The 16,303-nt window shown below is 39.2% G+C and overlaps 1 protein-coding gene across 1 annotated transcript; it reads left to right on the forward strand.

The window, feature by feature from the left end:
* Window positions 1-1,744: 1,744 nt before the first annotated feature.
* Window positions 1,745-15,422, forward strand: SLC25A46 (solute carrier family 25 member 46). The gene is made up of 8 exons (XM_068666682.1): window positions 1,745-2,098; window positions 3,531-3,573; window positions 5,763-5,820; window positions 6,290-6,367; window positions 7,084-7,184; window positions 9,406-9,462; window positions 9,952-10,009; window positions 13,176-15,422. The coding sequence occupies exons 1-8, from the start codon at window positions 1,879-1,881 to the stop codon at window positions 13,752-13,754; spliced, it is 1,194 nt and encodes a 397-aa protein (XP_068522783.1). The 5' UTR covers window positions 1,745-1,878; the 3' UTR covers window positions 13,755-15,422.
* Window positions 15,423-16,303: the final 881 nt, after the last annotated feature.

Here is a 16,303-nt window from a genome sequence, read left to right on the forward strand (position 1 = left end):
AAATTTGAAAGGCACAGGAGCAGGCCATCCCTGTATTCTGTAAGGTGAGCCAGAGGGGAAGAAGACCAGCATGGATGAACTGGGAACTTTTATTGAGACTCCAGGAGAAAAAGAGAGTTGACGTCCCCTGGAAGAAAGGACAGGCTACTTGGGGCGACTACAAAGAAGTTGCTAAGATATGCAGAGAGGAAGTTAGAATGGCAAAAGCCCATCTTGAGCTCAGATTGGCCACTGCAGTAAAAGAGAACAGAAAATCCTTTTACAAATGTATTAACAGCAAGAGAAGAACCAAGGAGAATTTCCATCCTTTACTTGATGCAACAGGTATCTTGCAGGTATCCATCTATAGATACTTGATGAAGTATCTATAGCTGAGGACTTGGTAACGACAGAGGTGGAGAAAGCTGATGTACTCAACAACATCTTTGCCTCCATCTGCACTGGCAGACGGGCTTCCCGAGTCTTTCATTTCCCTCAACCCTTAGATGGAGGCTGGGAGAGTAAAGTCCCACATGCTCCAAGTGAAGAGCAGGTTCAAGACCACCTGATGAATCTAAACAGGTACAGGTCTGTGGGACCCAGTGACCCAGGGTCCTGAGGGAACTGGCTGTTGTAGTTGCCAAGCCTCTCTCTGTTACAGTTGAAAAGCCCTGGCAGTTGGGTGATGTCCCTGGTGAGTGGAAAAAGGGAAACATCACGCCCCTTTTTAGAAAGGGACGAGAAAGTCTGGTTGTTTAGAAAGCAGAGGAACTCCTGCTCAGACTGGGGAGGGAGAAGACGACGAGATAGCCTACTCCAAAGAGGCTGGGCCACCACAGGAACAGGAAGACGAACAGGAAGATGTCATAAGGGCATCAAGAACTACCCAAGGCCTCCACCAGCATGAGCCTAACTGGGAATGAGTGGCAAAAGCACCCTAATGTGACTGGCCAGGGTGCTCTGAGCATCCTTGACATAGGCTCTCTCAGGAGAGGGTATTTCAAGGAGCTTTTTTCTTCAGGGAGCCAATCTATGCAGGGGACAGGGGGAGATGTTTTTTCCCACTTGTTCACTCTCCCTCTCTCCTTCACCCGCCTCTTGTCCTCCAGGCTAATTACGATAGCTCTTCAGGTCTTTGAATATCCTTGGGATGTTCAGGCTGGCATGTTCTTACTGTTATTTCTCCTGAGTGTGCTCCAGGTGTTGTCCAAGATTAAACAACGACCTAGGAGTGCCACCCAGGGACCTGTTCTGAGGCAGGACAGTTAGGAGTGGCAGGCAGTGTCGGAGGATATGGGCAGGCATCTAGGGCAGTGCTTTGGAAATTCACCTCGAACAGGTGCAAAAACCTAAAAAAAATAAAAATAAAAAATGGCAGAATGCTTGGAAAAGGTGTGCCAGCACCCTGGCAACCCCAGAGGGACGCAGATCCCTGCCACGGGCTGGGGCTCGGCACAACACATGTGCGGACTGGCCCTGGGCTGAACCCGTTTTCCAAGCAGCGGGCGGGGTGGTTTTTACACGCGATTTATTTACACGGCGGCGTTTGGGGTGCTTTTTACACACAATTTATTTATTCCGCACTGTTTGAGGGGGGCGGCACGGCCCGGGGGGCCGCTGGGTGAGATGGCGCCTGCCCGCCGCTGGGGGGCGCGCTGGCCGCGCCGTGAGGCGGAGCCGGCCGCCAGTGCCAGGGCCGGGCAGAGGAGGCCCGCCATTGGCCCGCCCGCCCTCAAGCCCCGCCCCCTCCCCGGTCACGTGCCCCCGCGCTCGGCTTCAGCAGGGCGCGGCCGGCCGGAAGTGGCGGTTGGGGCGGCCGGGCGCGGGCCGTTGCGCGGCCGTTAACGGCCCCCCCCCAACCCCCTCACCTCGCCCCCCTCAACCCCCTCACCCCCCGCCATGCACCCGCGGCGCCCCGACGGCTTCGACGGGCTGGGCTACCGGGGGGAGCCGGGCCCCGGCGGCAGGGCCTCGGAGCCGGGCCACTGGGTGAGCAGCCCGCCCGACATCCCCGGCAGCCGCAACCTGCACTGGGGCGAGAAGACGCCGCCCTACGGCGCGGGGACGCCGCTGGGCCTCAACGAGGAGCCCGGCCTCGGGGCGGCAGGGCCCGGCGCCGGTAAGGCTCGGCTGGGCGAGTGCCGCTGGGGGCCGTGTGAGGCAGCGCGGCTGTCCCGGCCGGTTTGTTGTCACCTTGAGGGGTTACGGCGTGGGTGGCGGGGCAGGGAGCCGCGCAGCTGGGGGGTGGGGTGGCAGGAGGAAAGCGCGCTCCGGGGGCGCCGCCAGGGAAACGGGGGAAGCCCTCGGAGGTGCGGTGGTGACGCTTTGTGGTGTTGGTATGCGCTGAGAGAAACTTTGTAAGCCTCGGCAGCTGAACGCAGCCTTAATTAAAAGGGTGTTCTGCAGCGACTTACATACACCTGAGCGTCAAAGTGTTATGAAGGACTCACTTAGATAAAATAAACACGTATCATGGATGAATCTTTTTTTCCTGTGAGCTTTTTCAGCTCTACACCAAGTCTCCGTACAGCCCTTAATTGAGCTTTCATCACTGAAAGCCCTTAGTTGAGTTTTCATCCGTGAAAGCACTACCCAACACACGACCAATCCGAGGTACTCCAGCTCTACCTTTTTCTGGCCTACCTGTTCCTGGAGGCTGTGTTGATCCTGCGTTTTAGAGGACTGGTAAGGAGTTTCCCTATCATTGAGTCCAGTCTCTACAAGTGGAGAGTCTTATCATTCTTTGCAGGAGGGCTTTGTGGAGCTCTGCTGAGGTTACTACAATGACCCACATTTACAGTCAGCTTTCACCCAGTAGTTTTAAGGGCTGAATATTAATCCTCCATTGCATCTATGGTACACATACTGCTCTTCTTAAAAACCTGTTCAGGTAATTCCCAAGGTGTAAATATATGTTAGTTAACAAACAACAGGGAATTGAACCCATTATTCTAGTTACAATTTTAAAGTTTTTCTTGTACCTATTTTTTTTTGCAAAGGAGTGAAGGTAGACAACTGATTAGAAAACCAAGTCATACGTGTTATGCTACCTTTCCCTAAGTCTATCTCTTTTTATCGTCTTTGATTTTTAAAGTAAGTTCACCTTAGACATGTGAGTTTGTGCATTGGAGATGTTGCAAATTTGTCATGCGTGCTAATTGTTTCAGTGGTTGGTTGGAGTTAGCTCTTTTAGATATTAAAAGATTCTGTGTTTTACTGTAACCGTTCACTTTGAGTCCTTTTTTTCCTGAAGCTGTCTTAAGACAAGAAAAATCTTATAAAAGTGTGCACAAACTCAAACATGGTCCGAAGTGCCACTATTCCTGGGTGAATAGTGTTTTATGGCTTTTGCTAAGTTGCCATAAATGTTGCTGTTTACTACCTCTACCTTTTGAAGCAAGTACAGTGTAAAACTTTGTTATTGTGTTGTTGTTGTTGTTGTATGTTTTGTTTAATTTTATGTGTTTGGTTTTTTTGATGAACTGCATGGTATTTCCCTCCCCACCCTTTTTGATTATCAATGCTGTGTATTCTGTTCTCATGTCTTGCAGAGCAGCTGAACAGATTTGCAGGCTTTGGTATTGGACTTGCCAGGTAAGACTTCTGTGTTTAAATTTAAGTGATTATTCTGTAGTAAGGCTGTAGTTGTCTTATAATCCCTACAAGGTTTTTTTATTTTTATTCTTATGCCAGTAGACTTATGCAGCTGAAGTGCCTGTAGAAACCTTTCATTTAAAATCCGTTTAGGTTTCTGTTTTTTCTTTAACTGAAATGTTTCTCAAAATTGCTCAAGGAACAGTGAGTGTAAGGAACTCTTGTTCACAGCAATCTGAAAATCATACAAGAAAACTGTTCACACCCTTGCCACGTTTTGTTCGTATACTTAGATAATGTGAATGTTTCCTAAGAACAAGATAATGCCCTTAAGTGTAAGTAATATCAGTGTATCTTGGGTTAGTGATACTGATCTAGACAAGTAGTCTAATATCCATTTTATTCATTATTACGGTGATACTGATTACTGGTAGTATTTTTGAAAGTGGTGGTTTCCAATGTGCACAATTCCCTGAGCAGTTGAGGTTCCTATTGTATACTTCTGTCCTCTTACTTGGCTTCTGGCCTGTCCTGCTCCCTACCCTATTGCTGTCAACCTTGATGACTCTAAGAACTTGTTTTAGTGGATTTAAATCATATGAAAATAAAGACAGGGAAAAGAGCTGGATGATTTTTTGCTGTTTTGTGAAGCAGGTTAATTGACCTGGGAGCTGACTCTGCAATAGCCAGCTAGTCACCTGGAAATAGTGCCAGCAGTGGTTCAGAGAGGGAAGAGATAAAGAAGGGGGAGTAGGAATGTCCGTTTCTAGAAAGTAATGAGTTCCCATCTCATGAAACTTTGTGTCTGTTCTCCCACTTCTTCCCGTACAGTGGTTCAGCTTGCACATGGATCAGACTTTTTGTTATGGTAATATTGAAGAGGTTGGAAATTAGGCCAGACATGTTGAGAGTTGTTTATTTCCAACCTTATCAAGCTAGTGAACTCAGGTGTGAGCAGTAAAGAGTGAAGCCATAGGGCAGGAACATGCTGATCTTTTTCACAGGGATGTTAGCATGGCTCAGTTGGCCTTCAAAACATTCAGCGTAAATTAATCAAGCATGGGAGTTGTTTTCAACATCCTGAGTACTGTGTCTTTTAGGACTATAAAGCAGGCATGTGGTTTTGGTAAAGAGTTGATCAACATTACATCACCAGTGAGATCACTTCTACCAGCTTATGCATTTGCATCAGGCCAGGTTTTTTTTGCATTGATTTGCATCAGACCTGCCGTGGCATGGTTTAAGCCAGAAATCTCATAGAAAACACCCAAAAGAAAAAGTTAGTTTTTGCAAGGTTGGCTACCAGAAGAGCTAAATAGATAGCAAATGGAGTATGAGGAAAGCTTTACCTGTTTTGTTAGCAGCAAACTGCTGATTAGCTCAATAGTTTATGAAACTGCGGGATTAGTGCTTTATTGTGTAATTTAATACTTGGTTATCCAGAGTCCCTCCCACCTGCCTCAGATGATCCAGTAAGTTGGTGGTCAGAGCTGTTGCCTGGAATGCTAAGGTAAAGGCTTGAGGTCTTAATTTTCTGACCAGTAGCCCAGGTTGGAACCACAAGCATGGAAGTGTTCTGACCCCAATCAGATACTTTGAGAATCAATTAAGGGTTTCTCTATGTGATTGTGACCAGAAATCCTATTTTAGAACTAAGAAACCTTTTTCCTGTGGAAGCTTGGTTGAATACTGTTCCTGGAACTAGGGGGAAAGGTGTTGGGGCAGTAGCATTTTCTGATGAGAAAGGTGTACATGAAATTCAAAAGTAGCTGTTGGTACCAATCTGCTTGCCTTGCTAAAGACGGTCATGACTAATCCTGTGGTGTACAGAATTAACATAAAACTGAAAACTAATTTTTCCAATGTCCTGCGTCTGCCTGTTCTTGTCCCCTCATATTTTACACAGGGAAGGCTTAAGAATTTTGGTGCATTGTTTTGTCTATGATAAATACATACATATATGCATATATTCACTATGAGAAAGGCTATATATGTGTTGTGTATTTTTGTATTTGTTCCTGTGTAGTATTGGTATATTTTGAGGTAGCCCTCCAAAATGCCTCATTAATTCACTGAGTAATGTATAATTTTTTCAAGTACTAATGTAATGTTCTTAGAGAACAATAACAAGCCTTTTCTAAAAGATTTACAGTCGCTTCCAATACTTTAAATACACTTTTCTTTTAAAGCTTATTTACAGAAAATGTGTTGGCACATCCTTGCATTGTTCTACGTCGTCAGTGTCAGGTATATCTTTTATATTATTTCTTCCAGTCCAATCTTTTGTGTACTATGATATTTTTGTCATCATATTCTGTAAAATATAAGAATGCTTTGTAATATTAAGGAGATGCTGCAGCATTGTCATGTTTCTGTTTGTAGTGTACACGTTTTCTGTTCTGAAACTTAACTTGAGCATTCTTTTTTTGTTTGGATAATGACAAACAAATTACAGCAAATGAGTTCTTCATCTCTGAAACAACTTTCAGATCCCCTTCACTAGCAGGATGTTTTGTTTCAAATATTTTCTGTTTTGTGCTTTCTTTTGTTTACATTTTCAGCATACAAGCATTTGAAAGGTCTGCCTGTTTCCCTAAATTTCATTGAGAATTTATTCCTATGCTGGTCACTTTGACCTTTACAAAAGCAAAGTGCTTTTTTCTTTAGAGTTGTAACTTGTGTGTTTATAAAGCTGCTCTCTTTATATTTTTAACAGGTTAATTATCATGCTCGGAATTATCATCTCACTCCATTTACAATTGTCAATATTATGTACAGCATCAATAAGACACAGGTCAGTGTGTGGTGCAAGTCTGTGTCTGAGCAGGGAAAGTTTCTTTAACATGTTTGTATACTGACATCTGTAGCTCTATACAGTGGGTGGATAAACAGGTGGCAATTGTAAGGGAATATTATATTTATAGTTGCAGAAATGTTGCAAAAAGGTAATTGTAACCTTTTCCTATGAACATTTTTACTTGGTGGGAAGAGTGCATAGATGTTAGTAAATAAGAGGGTCCCTCAAATTAGTTGTTTTTCAGTTAGGAATCTAAAAAAAACATTAATTTTTACATAGATAAAGAGATGTTAAATGACTACTTCTGAAGACAGTATTGTATGATTTTACAGTTCTGCATAGTGTTGGGGAATGGAGTGGAGTGAAAGTTTTGATACTCAGATCAGTGAACATTGGGAAAAGACTTTATGGATTCCTTATGAGAGTGTTTTAACATCTCCAGTTAATTTTGTTCATTGGAAATAGTGTTAAATTTATGGCATAGGGTAAGATAGATGTCTCCAAGACACCTGTTGTTGACAACTGAAGTTATCTATTAACACAAGTTTCTTCAGAGTTGAAAGTTAGTTGTCCCCTGGGTTTGATGATGCTGAAGTTTAACATTAGAATCGTACTTCTGTGCAGCTTGGATTTGCTCAAAATCTATAAAAATTAGTAAGATGGTGAGAAGACTGAGTATTACATTGCATATAACTACATATTTCTAAACACAGGGTCCAAGAGCTCTTTGGAAAGGAATGGGCAGCACATTCATTGTTCAGGGAATAACCCTGGGAACAGAAGGCATCGTCAGTGAATTTACTCCGTTGCCAAGGTATTGCTTTTTTTTTTTTTACTGCTGCTAACAGAATGATCATCAATTGTTGACTTATATTCAAACAGTTAGAAATACAAGGTTGTTTGAAATTTTTCAGTTGATTAGAGCAATCAGATATTAAATAGATGGTTTTAGCATTGTGGGGTTGTCTTGGAAAAGACAGCCTTGTAATTAAGCAGTGACAGACGTTCTGGAAGCCATATTTACCTACTGGTCTGACTACAGAAGCAATACTCCAAATTGCTCTTCAGTATAATTCCATTGTCACGCAATTCACGAGTTTTTTGTTTTCATTTTGTGGTATGAGCAAATACAATGTATAAAGTAAAAAGTCCTAGTTTCATTAATCAAAACACAGAAAATATGCATAGCTAATGACCTGTCGCTGACTGCTTGCTTTGTGGTAGGTGAGAAAATAGAGTAGCCAGCACTAATAAATTAAAAGAGGTGCTAAGTAAGAGTTCATGCGGCTGCCAGCACTGTTTTTAATTCTCCTTTCCCAACAGCTATATCTATGTTGTTATCAGAATACTGAACAAAGGGAATACAACTGAAAAACAAGTGACTTTATTTAAAGAGATTCACCACTCTGCCTGTGTCCATCCTAGGCTGTAGTACAGATGTTTAGTATTTTATTTTGATTTGCAACTCTTCCTGTTTTGAATCACAATTCAAAGTTATGCTAAAACAGTGATGTCTTTCTGCCTTAAGATATGTGTGCTAAAGCCTTTTTGTCTGTAAGCTTTTCATCAGTGTTGTTTTGTAATGGTCCAGAGCTGAACAGTAAGAGCTGACAACTGTGCATGTCAGCATGTAATAGCATGCTGTCTGTTTTGTTACAGACACTTCCAGAGTATGCAGCATGTGTGAGAGATGCTATTGTATAAAGTCACTAAAACTTTTAGTGAAATGCAGAGAGACTTTGAGATAATCAAAATTTAGTAAAAGATAGCACCTTCCTAGGTGTTACCGCCATGCTTGTATGACCACAGTATGTAAGCAGTCACGACCAGATTGGGGAAGGGATCTGGATAAAATAGTTGTCTTGTTACATGCATCACCCTGTGCAGTTTTCTACTGGATGCTTTTTAAGTGGTAGCATGCATCGTTTGGCTGTCACAGGGAGGTGGAGGTTATTCCTTATAACAGAAGTGCCACTGTAGGTGTTCTTAAAAGTTTTGTTTAACTGAGCTCCAAAGGACACAAACTGAAATGTTGATTCTAATTCCATATCGTGGTATTACAAAAAACATCCCTCTGTTAGGAAAGGGGCCTGGAAATGTACTTTTATCATTTCTGTGGCAAGTTGAGTGTTGCTCTGTAGTAAACAAACTAATTCTATGTTTGTTCCTCCACTTCAGGTACTGTTCTGTCTGGTAGATTGGCATGTTAGGCTTTCACACATTTGGCTGCGTTTGTTTTCTAAGTTCAGTGGCTCATTAGATACAATCAAAGTGTCTGTAGTACCTAATAATCTTCACTTCCTCATAAGGAGGAGGTGAAATTCTATGTATTTAAGATGTTGATACCTCCTAGTTATCAACAGGTCTTCAAAGAATGAAGCTTTTTCTTGAATTAAAGTAATTGTAACCACAAGCAATGTACAAATGTGGTTTCTGGACAAGAACTTAAACTGAATACATGAGAGCTTATTTAAAAAAAAATCAAGTCAAATATGTCCAATCAATATTTCAGGTAGAAATATCTTTACATTATATGTATTTACTAAATGTATGGCTGTTGAATATGTATGAAAATGTTGAAAATATATGGCCTTGAGCTAGTGTGGGGTTCTAGTCAAGTGTACTTGACTAAAGAACGTAAACAAACCAGAACATGGTAAAAAACTTTTGGTAAAGGAAAACTATGGAGATATTAAAACTTCAAATATTGCCTGAAAATGGCTTTAAGAGGTAGTATGCTACGACGCAAAATAAATACCAAACACTAAAGATGGTAGATGTGAGAGCTACAGACAGCTTACTAATAATCTAAAACTTTTTTAATTAAAATATCTAGCAGGCCTGAATAAACTTTAAAAGTTGAACATGATTCACTAAATGTGCATAGGTGACTGCAGGATTTCCCATTGTGGAAAGACACATCTGTAGAGTAATAATAGAACACCAATATGAAAACTGGATGTTGATGTCTCTGAAAGAAATCCATGAGTAATTGTTCTTATCCATAGTACAGTAAATACTGCTTTTCTTTTTAGAGAGCTCTCACATAAATGGAACCTCAAACAAATAGGTGGACACCTTCTGCTCAAAGGGTAAGTATAGCTGTAGTTATTACCTTTTTTTTTTTGGCTAAACAATAGTAAGAAAGCTATTAAATGTATGGCAGTACAATCTGCAGATCTGTTACTTGACAGGGTACTAAGGGAAGTTGTAAAATTCTGCTGGTTTGTTTTTTTGTTTTTTTTTTTGAACCATGTTGATTGTGTGTGCCAGTTTGACGCTCTTTCTCTTACTGGATTCTCCTCTATCTGTATGGACCCAGACTAATTTAAAATTCAAATTCTGCTAATAACTGAATTCTGATACCTGAGAGCCTTTTAATTGTTCTGTTGCATGAGAATAGAATTTGACAGAACTTCAGAACATCTTGGCATTTTGTGCTCTAATAATTGAGTTATGGTTTGTTATAGCTTTCCCTCAGGCATGACTAGGTAGATAACTGAATCTGCTTTCAGATGCAGAGTTGGATAAAACTATAATATTGTCATGAACATAATTCTCATTTTTCTTAATTTCTACAGGTTAACGCATGTGATAGCAATGCCTTTTTATTCTGCAAGCCTGATTGAAACTGTGCAGGTAATTTACAAATATATACAGCATTTCAAAAGATCCTGTTATTATTTTTATGAAATAGATTATGTGGAGAATTGAGGCTTTGGATTTTGGTTGTAGTAGTTGCATCTGTTTTACTCAAGACTGTGTGACCTACTAACTCTGATTAAAAAAAAATTACTGTGATAGGTATATTGATTGTGCTGTCTTAAGTGGAAGCTTAGAATTAGAAAGCACACATAATACAAACAGTTGGAATATATTGTGTGTGAAATAAGAAAGGTTACGTCTATACATTCTAGAAGAGATCATAGAGAAGTCATTAAGAAGGTATTAAAAGGCTTGCTAGGTAGGTTATTAGCATGGCCACTCCCCTGTAACAATTAAAAAGCTGTTCTGGTAATGCAGCTTTGTTCTGTCAAAGTACTGAACTCCACTATTTCAGACTTGCTTTCATCCAGTCAGCTTTTGCTTTTAAACTTTCACCTAAGTTTTTCCTTAGCCATCAAAATAAATTTCAGGAAAATCTGGATGTGTTATCTAGGATACTTGCTCTGTAACAGTACAGAGTAATCCATAGCACTGTATTGCAGATTGTCATTCAGAGAGTTGTTGCATCTCTTTGGGGAGAGAAAGACAGGCTTACACATAGGCCAACGTAATTCTCCCAGCTATATCCATAATATGAATTGCTCTTAATTATGAAAGCATCTTTGTGCTGCTAGTGGCACTCTTACTTGAGCTTTCATGTGGAAGGTGATGCAGGATAGTCACTCATGTAATTCAGTCTCCATACTAATCACTTTCATTCAGGCAAGTTGTAAGTACAGTCAAGACCGATTTAGACCCAGCTTCTGAAATCTGCAGTTGGACTACTGGTGTGTCTATGAAATAGTATGTTTTCTGTGGAGAAAAGGCGAAAAAAGTCTGACTTAGTTCCAGAATGTAGTATAGAAGTACAGACTGTTAATGGATCTTAATATATGGATATGTAATTCTATGTAGAGGATCCAAATTTCTTAGAAAGCACTAAGAAGGCTGTATGATCTGGCAACATTTTGTACTAACAGGATAGGTAAGATTGATGGTGCCTCCATGGGGAGGATGGAGGCACCATAGTTAGACTCCAAACAAGCCCACATTCTCTAAAGTTATTTCATATAGTTATTTCATATTTAAGAAACATCCTTCCTCTCTCTTGCTGAATTGTTTTGAAAACAATATTCCGGAGATCTAGCCTGAGCGGATCTTTGAAAGTTTGTGGAAGCCATAGGGAGATTTAACTGGTCTCCTACTGAGATGATCACTTGGGAAGCTCTTGCATCTTAAGAGCTTGACACTGAGCAAATCGTAATCCTGGAACTTGAAACAGTGATGGAACAATGTTCCTGTTTCTTGAGTTCTACTGAGCCATGGATGTTTGGCTCAGTACATTCTACTGAGTACATGTATGTACTGAGGATGTTTTGTTCAGGTGCTGCTTGTGGTTTTGAACAAGGGAATGTTAGCTGTGTTGTTGGATGTGGTAATTTTAACAAGTGGTAGACCAGACATGATTTAGAATCTGTCTTCTGGTTACAAGATACAAATTAATTTTTTTTGCTAGGAAGCAATGCTTAACTAGAAAATGATCAAAAAGCCAAAACAGCATCTCCCCCAACCTTTTAAACAAGTGATCATCTCTGTAAAGATCTCTGTAAAGCATCATTTATGAAAGTAATCCTAGTGAAATCTGATGGGATTTTAGGCTTAGTGGGTTCAGTTGTAAGTATTTTATTGAATAGATGTATCTGTGCTGCATGAAATGTAGCCTGCTGTTCCTGGAGGCATAATCATTAATTTCCTTGACAGAAACACAGAAAAAGTAGTCTAAGTTAGCATCTGTCCATAATATATGCTGTATTCATCACTCTAGGGAGGCAACTTGCCTTAACAGGTTTACGTTATACTTCTGTGCTTGCAAGAGGACAATTTTTGAATTACAGACTATGAAAGTTAAAGATCAAGGGATTTGTTACTAATAGTTTCATGTTAACTTTGATTGTCTTAACTCTGATAAACCCTACCATTTCTATAATTAATAGATAACACTTCTCCAAGTAAATTTTATCAAAATAGATAACGGTAAAAGTTTGTAGTCGTCATATCATGGCTTATGTCTTTTACATTTCAAACCACATGGTGGCGTATTTGACAAAATCAAGCACAGTTTTGAAGTGCAGTGATAGTGATATGAGGGACAAGAGAACTAAGTAGGAGTTATAATGTATTACTTGTGTTTAAAGACTGTATGAACAAAATATTCTGAGGTATTTGAACTAGCTTCTCTTTTTGGCAGATAGATCACAAATGCCATCCATCTTTCCCCAGAATACTTAGGAGCATTCTAGTTTTTGTACTGGCGTGTGATCAAGACATAGCCAGCATGGACTTCGTACTTGAGGCGAACTCCAAGGTCTTGAATTTTGGATGTAACAGTAATGATAAAACACCAAATCTGTATAAGCATTAGGAGGGGAAACAACATATTTTGGCTTAATCCTGCAAGCATAGGTGGAATATAATAATAAAATAATTAGTAAGCAAATTCTGTATTATTTGAACAAAATTATTTTCTGAGAGGTAGCATATGGAGAGTGCTATTTTAGACTCCAAAAGTAAAATGGAAATAAAATGGAAATATCAGTAGTTGAATTTATTAAATTCCGAGTAAAAAAGATCTTTCAAGTCAACTTAGTTGAGGTTTAGTTGAGGAAGTCTTTGTTACGCATACACACGTTCAAAGACTAGAGTTAAAAACCTTAAAGCAAAGGATTTTTAACTTAGGTAAATGCTTCCTGGGATTTGAGTTCAGAGTTAGATGTTTTCATTGATCATTGTTGTGCAGAGTGATACTCTCAGTGGTAAGCTGGAAGTTGTATTTCTTTGCTAATAACACAAATGGAATGTAGATGAAAAGAAGGCTCTTTAAGGTGGGATCATTTTTTTTTTAAAGCACATTTACCAGATTGTGATTAAGAATGCTACATATCAAAAACATTAAAGCAGAGAATTTATAATATCAGTAAAGATGTGTAGACATAGTAGTATGCAAACATATAAATATCATAAGGTAAAATTCAGCAGTGGTAATGTCAGCATGGTTTGGAAATGGGCAGCACAAGTTGTAACTAATCCTTTTTACTTGTAGAGTGAAATCATTCGAGACAATCCTGGTATTCTGGACTGTGTGAAAGAAGGAATTGGCAGAGTTGTAGGCTTGGGAGTACCCCACAGCAAGCGTCTCCTTCCTCTAATGGTCTTGATTTTTCCAACTGCCGTACATGGAGTTCTTCACTATGTCATCAGTTCCATCGTCCAGAAGCTTGTTTTGTTTGTTCTGAAAAGGGATAATTCCCACAACCTTCCAACAGAGAGCTCTACTTCTGTGCAGAGCATGCTGGATGCATACTTTCCTGAACTTATTGCTAGCTTTGCTGCTAGCCTTTGTGCTGATGTCATGCTTTACCCGCTGGAGACAGTTTTACATCGCCTTCATATTCAAGGGACACGCACAATAATTGACAATACAGACCTTGGCTATGAAGTGCTTCCGATCAATACTCAGTATGAGGGGATGAGAGACTGCATAAATACTATAAAACGTGAAGAAGGAATGCTAGGTTTTTATAAAGGATTTGGAGCTGTTATAGTACAGTATACCTTGCATGTGGCTGTTCTACAGCTCACCAAAATTATCTACTCAACACTGCTTCAAAATGTTTCTTAATCTGTTCAGGTGTGGATTTAGCACAGTGGACATAATTGAGTTATTTACTAACCTAATTATTGTTAAAATGGCATAGAAAATAAAGCCTGAAGAATCCACTCTGTGGATTCTTGTAGGTCTTGTTTTAAAACTGGAAATTTAGATGAATGCCATTCAAAAAGTACTGTTTAAATTTAAAATGATAAACAGGAATATAATATCCAGTCATACAAAAGGGGATAATTTCAAATATAGTTGGAATGAGGATTTACCTTTCCTCTTACCAATTAACTGACTTATAGAATGGATATGACTTCTTGATCTTTGGTCTATAAACATCAGATCTGATATTTAATTTGGACTGCTAGACAGTTTAAAGGAATTTATTTCATAAGTTGTAGGTACCTGGAAATGTGAGACTGGGCTTATTGGTCTTTTAAGTGTTTTCAGCTTCACTGTTAATGGACCTGTGAGCAAAACAGAAACTGCAGAAGTAACTTAAGTAGACATAAATCACATAATTTACAAGTATATAATCTTACTTTGCTGCAGTGTGGCAGAAGATGAATCTTTTGCTTTATACAAAATAAAAACTTTTTTGGGGATAAAGTTGCACAGAATGTAAAAATGTGGCTGTCTCTCAGTCTGTTCACAAGGCTTACAGTAACTAAAGTGTGTGAATAAAGAAAATTAGAAGCTATTGTGTGCATGTGTAAGTGCCATTCTTAGACCACTTTCTACTCATAACTTCAGTTCAGTTTTACTCCATCTAAGAGTAGAATAATCTTGCAACTATACTTAGTACCAATGTTCGAAGTGTAGTGAAAGGAAAATCATCAGTTGGCCATTTCTGAAGTTTCCCTTATGCTAGATTGGAGGGATATGTATGAAATTACCTACTTAAGATTTAGCACTCATGTTCTTTGCTTAAAGTCTCTGATGAATTAGATATTTTGTGAAGCAGAATTCAGTCTGTTCATGTGCAAGCAACTACTGAAATGTAACATTTTTGCACTCTTCACCTAGTAAAAAAAAAAAATAAATCAGTCTGAAAATGAGTTTTGATCATTCTAAATAACTTATTTGTTGGTTTCGTCAGTGAATATAATGAAAAGTGTTGCAGGGGGGTGTGATTTTAGCAAATAAAGCAGGCATGTGGAGAGTCACTTTTAAATTATATGAGAGGCTGTTGCCTTCTTCACACTTCCCTGTAGTAAGTCTTTATCTTCAAATACTGTAAATTGATGTGCATTTAATCTTTAAACATTGTATAGTAGCTACCATTTATGGAAAGAAGTAATGGCAAAACGGTGAAAGTGTTGCTGTTCATAAGCTCTGACTTGAAATCATGTGCAAGTCTGCTTTACTATTAAAGTAACTTTCATGTTCTTTTTAAATACATAAGCATTGAAATTGAAAGTGTAGTGATCTTGGGAACTTGTTTTGAAATATTGCTAATGGAAAATTTAGTGTATAGAATGCAAGCAATCAAATAAAGTGAGAATCCACTGTAAAAATTTTGAAGTAATTCACTGAAGAGGCACCCAAAGGAAACCTGGTTTGTATGTTATGCTTACCTGGTATGTATGTATGTTTGTATATACTTCATAATGGCTTTTTCAAATTCCTCAACCTTCCTAAGTGCAAGACCATGTTGAATTAAAACTACGTGCAAGAACGTGGATAAAATACTTGTTTCTTTTTTTTTAACTTTTCAAAAGTTTCTGTAAGTATGAAGAATGAGCCATATCTGAGAATCATCCAGTTTGGAAAGGATTTTGGCAGGTCATCTACTTCAAATTCCTCCTCTAAGTAAGGACGTCATTGACTTCAGACTAGATTGTGCAGGCCCTTCTCCGTTTTTTAATTCTGCCTTTTAATACATAAAAATAGCCTTTTTGAAGCTAAATTAAACTGATGCCAACTAGAGTTGCATTGAAGAAGTAACTAGGTACATGTTGGAGACCAACAATTCAGATGTTTCTGTGAAATGGGGCAATAATATTTTTCTAGGAAAAAAAATCTAGGGAAGGCATTTTGTTGTATGAAATGGAGGACATGCTGTTATGTGTTCTACAAGAGGGAAGATAGCAAGTTCTCAGAACATTACTGTATATCTAATATATACTATTATATCAAACACTTAGGCTTTCATTGCCAAGAGTTTACAGCTCTAGTTCACATTGTCAGGCTGAGATCTGTAAGCAGGGTGAGAAAGAGTGCTGTCAACTTTCTGCAGCTGTACTGTGGTGGCAAAGCAATTTGCTTTAGGCTATTATTTTTGGTCTTCTTCCCATCAATTAGAATTAACATATTTTGATCCTTCATGTGTATGTGCTTTAGATTCCAAAAAACCTAATTCATTATGTTGTCAAAGTTGCAATTCTTGCCTGTGCTAAAAAGAAAAATGAATGGGAGGAGTCTCTTTTACCCTTTTAATCATAAGTATTTTATAAATGTATTTCTATTTTCATTTGGTTCTGAAATCTAGGTTTAATAGAACAGGTCAACAGCTTTAATCTCAAATGAGTAGACATGTCAGTGGCTTTATCAGGATTTACTACTGAAAA

The sequence above is a fragment of the Anas acuta genome, chromosome Z (genome assembly GCF_963932015.1).
Source record: "Anas acuta chromosome Z, bAnaAcu1.1, whole genome shotgun sequence".
Taxonomy (NCBI): Eukaryota; Metazoa; Chordata; class Aves; order Anseriformes; family Anatidae; genus Anas; species Anas acuta.

Excerpts from the sequence above, each read along its gene's own strand:
- SLC25A46 (XM_068666682.1), top strand. The coding sequence starts at position 1,879 with ATGCACCCGCGGCGCCCCGACGGCTTCGACGGGCTGGGCTACCGGGGG. Across the intron at positions 3,574-5,762 it reads TTTGGTATTGGACTTGCCAG|CTTATTTACAGAAAATGTGT; the intron begins GTAAGACTTCTG and ends TTTCTTTTAAAG. Across the intron at positions 6,368-7,083 it reads ACAGCATCAATAAGACACAG|GGTCCAAGAGCTCTTTGGAA; the intron begins GTCAGTGTGTGG and ends TTCTAAACACAG.